This window comes from Neofelis nebulosa, chromosome 6, assembly GCF_028018385.1.
Source record: "Neofelis nebulosa isolate mNeoNeb1 chromosome 6, mNeoNeb1.pri, whole genome shotgun sequence".
NCBI lineage: Eukaryota > Metazoa > Chordata > Mammalia > Carnivora > Felidae > Neofelis > Neofelis nebulosa.
In genome coordinates, this window is record NC_080787.1 from 4,120,621 (window position 1) to 4,130,611 (window position 9,991).

The 9,991-nt window shown below is 41.0% G+C and overlaps 1 protein-coding gene across 1 annotated transcript; it reads left to right on the forward strand.

Moving 5' to 3' along the window:
* Positions 1-1,897: 1,897 nt before the first annotated feature.
* LOC131513571 (olfactory receptor 2W1-like) lies at positions 1,898-3,553 on the forward strand. Its single transcript, XM_058732672.1, has one exon. It carries the CDS (start codon positions 2,019-2,021, stop codon positions 2,964-2,966), a length of 948 nt encoding a protein of 315 aa, XP_058588655.1. The 5' UTR covers positions 1,898-2,018; the 3' UTR covers positions 2,967-3,553.
* Positions 3,554-9,991: the final 6,438 nt, after the last annotated feature.

Below are 9,991 nucleotides of genomic sequence, written 5' to 3' on the forward strand. Positions count from 1 at the left end.
CCTTTTTTTTTTCCTTTGGTAAAGTATAATTAATTCACAGTTTTATGCTAGTTCAGGTGTACAATATAATGATTCAGTAATTTTCTATCTTTCTCCAGGTTCATCACAATAAGTGCACTCTTAATCTCCATCACCTATTTCACCTATCTCCTCCACCCCCCATCTCCCCTCTGTTGATCAGCAGTTTGTTTTCTATAGTTAAAAGTCTTGGTTTTTGGGGCGCCTGGGTGGCGCAGTCGGTTAAGCGTCCGACTTCAGCCAGGTCACGATCTCGCGGTCTGTGAGTTCGAGCCCCGCGTCAGGCTCTGGGCTGATGGCTCGGAGCCTGGAGCCTGTTTCCGATTCTGTGTCTCCCTCTCTCTCTGCCCCTCCCCCGTTCATGCTCAGTCTCTCTCTGTCCCAAAAATAAATAAAAAACGTTGAAAAAAAAAAAAGTCTTGGTTTTTGTTTCCTTTTTTCTTTGTTCATTTGTTTTGTTTCTTAAATTTCACATATGTGTGAAATCATGTGGTGTTTTTCTTTCACTGGCTTATTTTGTTTAGGATATAAACTCTAGCTCCATCTACCTCTTTGCAAATGACCAGATTTTGTTCTTTTTGATTGCTGACTACTATTTATATGTGTATGTGTATGTATATATACACACATACCATTTCTCCATCCATCAGTCGATGGACACAGGTTGCTTCCATATCTCAGCTATTGTAAATAATACTGCAATAAACATGTGGGTTCATGTATCCCTTTTAGTTAGTGAGTTCATTTTCATTGGCTAGCTCAGTAGAGACATTACTGTATTGTATGCTAATTTTAATTTCAATTTTTTTTTGAGGAACCTATATAGTTTTCCACAGTTCCTGCTTGAGTTTTTACAAAGACACCACTTTTTTTTAGGTATGAAAGGAAAGAGTCAGATGTGATCAGCAAAGTTTCTTTTAACAAATCTCACATACTCATGGATGTTTTCTCTGTGCCGATCCTGAGGGGAGTCATGAAATACGAACACAAAAATAACACAGCTCCCCCTCCTGAGGTGTTTTAACATTTCATATGTATGAGTCATAGAATGGAAGTTCTTGTAGGATGAGAGGAAGGACACAAATGAATATCAGAGATTGAATGTAAAATGAAGAGATGGAAACAGGAAGTGGTGGATGGTGGATACAAAGTTCAGATGAAAAATGGCATGTGAAGGGAAAGTGGGAGGAGTGCTGTTCTGGGACCATGTGGGGAAGGGCAAATAGCATTTGGAAACCCAAGTTTTGAGATGAAAGAAAAAAGTTTGACTTTAAAATCTAAAGTCAGTTGGTCACCTGCGTGGCTCAGTCAGTTAACTGTCCATCCAACTCTTGGTTTTGGCTCACGTCATGATCTCATGGTTTTGTGCTCAAGCCCCACTTAGGGCTCTGTGCTGATAGTATGGAGCCTGCTTGGGATTCTTTCTCTCTCCCTCTCTCTCTGCCCCTCCCCTGCTCATGCTGTCTCTGTCTCTCAAAAATAAATACATAAACTTAAGAAAGTTTAAGATATAAAGTCAGAAAATTTACATAGCAGAGTGAAAATGGAGACCCAAACTGAGCCCATGCAGTTTAAGTAATAGAAAAGGGGTATTAGAGGTATGAAACCTGTGTTTTCTATGAACCCTTGAATGAAAGAGACAATGAGTGGTTACAGATTCCAAACCCCCTTCCCAGCACCCCGATTAATAAGGAGAAGTCCACTGGATTTCATCAGCCTTTCATCAGGCTTTTCCTATGATATTTTGCAGGTTTTAGCCATGGCATAGAAGCCGACAGAAAACTGAGAGTAGGGATCTAGTAGACAGGTCGCCCTGGGATAAATTCTAGACCTAATTGGATAAACAGAACAAACACTCAATGAGATGTAAATACTGATGTGTTATTTGATTATATGATACGTTTCTTGCCAGCTATAATTCCACTAATATTGTTTATAAACACACTCGCTTCCAATATGTTAATGTTTTATTGTCACAGCTGATATTAAGAAATAGGAAAATGGTCAACAATACCCACTTTGGTGGATTTATACTCCTTGGATTCCCAGGGCAGCCACAGCTGGAGATGATCATCTCTGGGGTTGTCTTTCTCTTCTACACCATTGCCTTGATGGGAAACATGGCCATCATCCTGCTGCCGTTACTGGATGAACATCTCCAGACCCCCATGTACTTCTTCCTTAGGAATTTGGCCATCTTGGATCTCTGTTATATCACAAATATAGTCCCACAGATGTTGGTCAATGTCTGGGGCAAAGACAAAAAAATCTCTTTTGGTGGCTGTGCCTTTCAACTTTTCACTGATGTGACACTATGCACAGTCGAATGTATGCTTCTGGCTGTGATGTCTTATGACCGATTCAATGCTGTCTGCAAGCCTCTGCACTACATGACCATTATGAACCCCCAACTCTGTCGAACCTTGGTGGCCATGACCTGGGGAGTTGGTGTTACTAATTGCATGATACTTTCACTCTATGCCATGAGTCTTCCCCGATGTGGGAACCACCATTTGGATCACTATTTTTGTGAAATATCTGCAATGGTGAAGATTGCATGTGTGGACACCACAGCCATGGAGGAAACCTTATTTGCATTATGTTTTTTTATTTTCCTCACACCACTCCTTCTCATTCTAGTTTCTTATGGCTTCATTGCTATAGCTGTGTTGAAGATCAAATCTGCAGCAGGGAGACAGAAAGCATTTGGGACCTGTTCCTCCCACCTCATTGTGGTGTCCATCTTCTATGGGACTGTTATCTACATGTACATCCAGCCAGGAAACAGTCCATCTCAGGATGAAGGTAAACTTCTCAGTATCTTTTATTCCATTGTTACTCCCAGCTTGACCCCCCTGATCTACACACTGAGGAATAAGGAGTTCAAGGGGGCCATGAAGAGGCTGATTAGAAAAGAAAAACGTTCCTTGGAAACAACAGGACACTAATATCTTTTTATGAGAAGTTTCCAATTAAGAAATTGGTCCTGTGTAACATACAAATCATTGCCAAATTATTTTAGTAGTACTCATCACCTAAAAGTGAAAATTATACCTAAAATGTTGCTTACATTTTAGCATCAATGTCCCAAATTGCCAAGGGTTGATTCTAAACCAAGTATGTCTCTCAAAGTCACCAGTTATCACCTTTGATCAGTCATCCCCACCTGCAGCCAGAGAGCAGGCTCTATGGAGTCCAAGCATTGTACTGTGAGGGGAAGGAGGGAAGACTCTACCAAACTGGATTCAAGTTATAATTTATCAGATATCTTTAAATTATCATGACACTTTAACAAAAAGAAAAAAGTTAATGTTCTAACTATAAGTTTTTACACTGACTCTACAATTTGTTCATGTGAAGACAAAATCATTTCTGTTCAGATCCTAAATGTTCCTGCCATGTCTATTTACTTTAAAAGAATCTTAATATATTATGTAAACTGGCTAAAATATATTTCTACTTGTAGCTGTTTTCTGCCTGAATCAGGACTTTCTCAAACTTAGCTTGTCAAAATAAAATGTGAGAATAAATTGGATGCAGAGTTTGATATTATAACACTGCTAACAAATCATCCTTGATTTCAAATTTCTGAGTTCATTACAGCAGGTACATTAATCTTTTTCATTAATTTGTAGTAAGAAAACAATACATGGAAAAATAAATAATGTGTTTATTAGATCTTTTTTATAAGGTCAGCATAAACTTGACTTCAAAATGTTACAGGGATATTACAAAATTAAAAAAAGGAAAAAGAAAGAAAATGAAGGGAATTTTTTTCAATATCTTTCATGAACATAGATGTAAACATCCCTAACAAAAGATTAAGAAATCGAATCCAGAAATAAAGGTTAACATGTCAGTCAAGTGGGTTTACTCCCACTATGCAAGATTGGAGTAACATTGAAAATCAATCACCACATGATTCTGTTAGTATAATCCATAATATTAACAAAATGAAAGTAAAAACAATAAAGTTATTTCCATAGATTCAGTAAAGCATTTCAACATTCATTTACTGGAAAACAAAGGCTCTTAGCAAACTTGGAATATAAACAAGTTCTGTATCTTGATGATGATTAAGTTTCCATCTAACATATTTGAGGAGGAGGCTAAACAACTCGACCAATAGGATAATATGGAGTCCAGAAGGAGCTCCAACACATAGACAGCCAACCAATTAATGACTCTTGTGCCCCGTAGTGCAGGAGGGAGAGGACAGTCTTTCAATACGTAGCTCCAGATCAACTGACGTCCTTGTGGGAGAAAAGATACTTAAACTTATACATAAAAATCAATTTCAACTTGATTATAGATATAAGTAAAACAAGATGGATTTTAATGATATTATTCATGAATTTTGAATAGGAAAAGATCTATTAAATAAGACAGAAACTTTTAACCATAATAGAAAAATTTGACTAAATTGAAATATAGTAAAATTAAGACCATACCTTTGTGAAAAGTTCCATTAAGAGAGCCACTCCGTGTGTGTGTGTGTGTGTGTGTGTGTGTGTGTGTGTGTGGCTGGCTGGCTGTCTCAAGGAAAGAATTTCCATCCAGACTATACAAAAAATTCCTACAAATCAAAAAGAAAAAAACAAAATCTAACACAACAATCACATATCCAAATGGACAGTACATAAAAATATACTTAAGCTCAGGGTTATGCTAAATGAAATAAATCAGACAGAGAAAGATAAATACCATATGATTTCACTTACATGTGGAATGTAAAAAAGTAAATTAAAAAAAAAAGCTGAAACAGACCCATAAATACAGTGAACAAACTGTTGTCAGAAGAGAGAGGGGTGGGGGATGGGCAAAATGAGTGAAAGGGAGTGGGATATACAGGCTTCCAGGAATACAATGAGTAAGTCACAAGAATAAAAGATACGGCACAAGAATACAGTCAGGGGTATCATAATAGTGTGTAGTGAAAGATGGTACCTACACTTGTGGTGAATGTAGCATAGCATATAGAGTTATTGAAAGACTATATTGTGTTCACCATACTTCATGTGTTCACTATACTTCAATTAGAAAAAAAATATTTGCAGATAACACTATACTCTATGTAGAAAACCAGAAAGAATCCACCAAAAAATTGCTACAGCTACTACATGAATTCCGCAGTCACAGGGTATAAAATCAATGTACAGATATTGGTTGCATTTCTATACACCAATAATGAGGCATCAGAAAAAGAAATGAAGGAATCAGTCACATTTACAGTTGCACCAAAAACAATAAGATATTTAGGAATAAACCTAAGGAGTTAAAAGATCTATACTCTGAAAACTATAGAAAGTTTATGAAAGAAATTGAAGAGGATGCAAAGAAATGGAAAAAAAAATCCATGCTCATGGATTGGAAGAACAAGCGTCATTAAAATGTCTATACTATGAAAAGCAATCTACACATTCAGTGCAATCCCTATCAAAATACCATTAGCATTCTTCATAGAGCTAGCACAAAAAATTCTAAAATTTGTATAGAACTACAAAAGACCCTGAATAGTCAAAGCAATCCTGAAAAAGAAAAAACTGGAGGTGTCACAATTCCAGATTGCAAGCTATACTACAAAGCTGTAGCCATTAATACAGTATGGTAACTGTCACAAAAACAGACACATAGATCAATGGAATAGAATAGAAAACCCAGAAATTGACCCACAACTATATGGTTAAGTCATCTTCAACAAAGCAGGAAAGAATATCCAATGGAAAAAAGTCTCTTCAACAAATGGTATTGGAAAAACTGGGTGGCAACATGTGCAGGTATGAAACTGGACCATGTTCTTACACCATACTCAAAAATAAATTCAAAATGGATGAAAGGCCTAAATGTGAGACAGGAAACCATGAAAATTCTAGTGGAGCACACAGATAGCAGCCTCTTTGGCCTCAGCTGGAGTAACTTCTTACTTGATAACATCTCCGGTGGCAAGGGAAACCAAAGCAAACATGAACTATTGGGATTTCATCAAGATAAAATCTTCTGAACCCTGAAGGCAATAATAAACAAAACTAAAAGGCAGCTTACGGAATGGGAGAAGATATTTACAAATGACATATCTAATAAAGGGTTAGTATCCAAAATCTATAAAGAACTTCTCAAACTCAATACTCAAAACACAAATAACCCAGTTAAGAAATGGGCAGAAGACATGAACACACAACTTTCCAAGGAAGGCATCCAGGTGGAAAACAGATACATGAAAAGATGCTCAATATCACTCATCATCAGGGAAATACAAATCAAACCATGATGAGATACCACCTCACACCTGTCAGAATGGCTAAAACTAACACAGGAAAAACAGATGTTGGTGAGGGTGTGGTGAAAGGGGAGCCCTCTTGCTGTTGGTGTGAATGCAAACTAATGCAGCCACTCTGGAGAGCAGTATGGAGGTACTCAAGAAACCAAACATGGAACTACCCTGTGATCCAGCAATTGCACCATTAGATATTTACCCAAAGCATACAAAAATATGAATTCAAAGGGGGTAAATACACCTCAATGTTTATAGCAGCATTATCAACAATAGCCAAACTATGGAGAGAGCCCAAATATCCATTCACTGATGAATGGATAAAGAAGATGTGGTATATATATACAATGGAATATAACTGAGACATCAAAAGGAATGAAATCTTGCCATTTCCAATGACATGGGTGGAAGTACAATGTATTATGCTAAGCAAAATAAGTCAATCAGAGAAAGTCAAATACCATATGATTTCACTCATATGTGGAATTTAAGAAACACAACAGATGAACATATGGGAAGGGAGGAAGAAAAGAGAAGACAGTGAAACAAAGCATAATAGACTCTTGATGATAGAGAACAAACTGAGGGTTGATGGAGGGAGGGAGGTGGGACATGAGCTAGGTAGGTAATGGGTATCAGGAGGGCACTTGTTGGGATGGGCTCTGGGTGTTGTATGTAAGTGATGAATGATTGGATTCTACTCCTGAAACCAATATATTTCACTGTATGTTAACTAAAAGTTAAAAAAAGAGAAACAGTTGAAAATACAAAATAAATGCAAACAGAAAATACTTGGCCAATCATCAGGGTCAATTATAGTGACAAAACAGAGTCATTTTACACATTCAAGTATTGCTTCATGAGAATGCTGTATTCTATTCTAAAATGATGGTGTTTACTTACTGTTTGTATTAGCAAAAGTTTGAAGGCACACATGGGAATGATGTTACATCATATGAAACATAACACCTGAATCATCTGAATTTAAGGGCATTGGTGCCATCATCCAGAGCACAGGATATGATGAATTGGCTGTCTTCTGCATCGGCTGACTGAAGCTTGTACTTAAGGACAGTCTGTAGTCAATAATGTTGACAAGCTGGAAGTTTCCTGGTACCTCGTGGAATAAGGAATCAGTGGGCTCAGGAAGGTGGGAGTTTTGGAATCTGTGTAATGCAGACGGCTCTGCCCCCACCCACCATGGGGAGCTCCACCCCCACCTCCCCACCCACTACGACGGCTCTGCCCCCACCTTTCACCCACCACGGAGAGCTCCACCCACCACCCACCACAGATGGCTCCGCCCTCGCCCACCACGCACCACTGATCACTCACCACTCAAAGCTCCGCCCCCACCCACCACCCGCCACGGACTGCTCTATCCTCTCCACCAGGTTCTTCTCTAAGAGATACTCAGGAACCTTGATTCTTGGTAAGCCCAGGACCACATCAGGCGGTGGGGACTGACTTTACCATTTCAACCTGTCACCTGAGAAGCATTGTGGGAGGGAGGATGCCTTTTTTATCCGGAGGCTGATGGAGTGATTCATACTGACCTGAATCCCCACTAGCTCGGAGGGCCTCACCTGGCTGACTTAGCGTGTTTTGCACTTTAGAGAGCTTCCTGTTTCCGGGGAGCAAGGACCTGGGGTGTGGCAGGTGATGGGTGTGACGGGTCTCCAGGTGGGCTGTGGTGGCACATAAACTTATTTGCAAGTCTGAACCTACCCAAGCACATGTATTTCCCTTGAAGCCTGAGCTGAGGGAAAGCGGACAGTTTGCCAGGTGGGTCTGAGTCCACGGACCGTGTTGTCCTTCAATAAGAGACACCTGGCGCCTTGAGCTCTGGGAAAGGTGGGGACTTGCTCACGTGGCCAGTCCACAGACTGGGGGCTGGTTGTCGCCAGTTTGAAGCTGCTGCTCAGAAGTACTGTCAGGGTTTTGATCCCAGCGGACCGCTGGCTAGGCAGGTGGTTCAGGACTGGTTTGTTCTGTACAGTCCTGGAGGACCCCACTGCCATTGGCGAGTGGGCAGGTACATCTCCTGCATGGAAGAGCCATGGGGGATTGTGTAGTCAGCGACTTAGAACAGGGCAAGTCCCTTGAGGTTCTGGGTCTCAGACTGGGCTGTCGGGGTTACCGTGCATGTACCCATTTCAAGTGATCTCCTACGTATCGGGGCATAGTCCCTCTGAAGGTGTAGTGGAGGAGTCTGCACTGATTTGCCAGGGCACGGCTTGTTGGCTGCAGGAATATCCTTCACTAAGAGACACCTGAGAGCCTTGATGACTGCTAAGCCTGGGACCACCAGGCAGCCATTCCAAGTAGGGACTGAGCTTGGCAACTGGAAAGGTGCATGCAAGCAAGAATTCGAGTGGTGGGCTCCCTCTGGCCTGGAGGTTATGAATGTGGTTAAGGACCAACCGAAACTCCACGGGCTCAGATAGTGCCCAGCTGTGCTCTATGAGCTGATAGGGTGCTTCCAGAGGAGCTACCACCACACAGGTGGGTTTAGTCAGGGGTCTGGTATGGGGCAAGTGTCTCGAGAGGCAGGTTCACAAGAGTAGCCTGGTGGGGTACATGGCACGTGCCTATTTCCAAGTGCAATCTACACAAATTTGAATATTCCCTCTAAAGGCAGAGCAATCTGGAAAGCTTGCTAGGACTGATTCCAGCTTGCTGACCATGGTGTCTTCAATAAGAAACTCCTGGGAACTCATTTGCTGCAAAAGCTGGGACTTCAAAAACAGTAAGTACGTATTGGAATGACTCTCACCCATTTCCGTGGCTGCCTCAAAAGTAATTTCAGGGGTGGTCTCCCTCTGTGTATGAAGCAATGCATAGGTAGTTGGAGAGGGGCCCAGCTGTGCACAGGCAGTTGACGGATGAGTGCCCATGTGTGAGCCCCACAGGTCAGGGGAGCAAGGACCTGGAGCAGGGCAATGTAGGGGGAGGTCAGGACACAGTAGCAGACTCTTGTGGGTTCCTGCATCTGCCGAACCCCCTGCCCTAACCTCCACAAATGCACATATGCTCCCTGAAGTCTGCTGGATTTGTAGGGCTTACTTGCCAACAGTGTCTTTCATACTGGCTCACTGTGCAAGTATCTCTAACTAATTAAGGCTTTTTAACTTCCCATTATAGCAGTAATTTCACAAATCAATGCTAGGTTAATCATAGTGTAGTTCCAGGCAAGGGGAGAAGAAAGAAATAAAGTTCAAAGTAGTTTCGGTGTATTTATATAGGAAATCAGTACCTGGAGAGACACCTTAGCCAACTGAGATCTGACTCCCAGCTGCCAGAGTCACAGTACAAGTTTGGTGTTGCTGGAGCTCATTTCTAGGGAAGGAGGGTTGGGTGCTGATGGCAGGATTCCTTCCCAGAGGGGCCATTGCACGGCTTTTACCACTGCCTCTAAATGAGGCTCCTTTTCTGTGGCAGGAGCTAATTTTTCCATGTTGTTTTTGAGTGATGTATTAGATGAGCAAATTGTAGCCTTAGTCAGACAGAACACTCTCAGATAGTCTCCTAACTGTATGTATTTATAGTCTACGTGTCTCCTGTCACAGTGGTTTCTTCCTATGTCTTTAAAGGGGAGCCCCCAGCCACTGGGCTCCTGAGTTTTTTGGGGTGAGAGCAAATGAGACGATGCCATCCAGACACAACTTGCTGCGTTCTTATACAAAAATATCTTTACTCCTA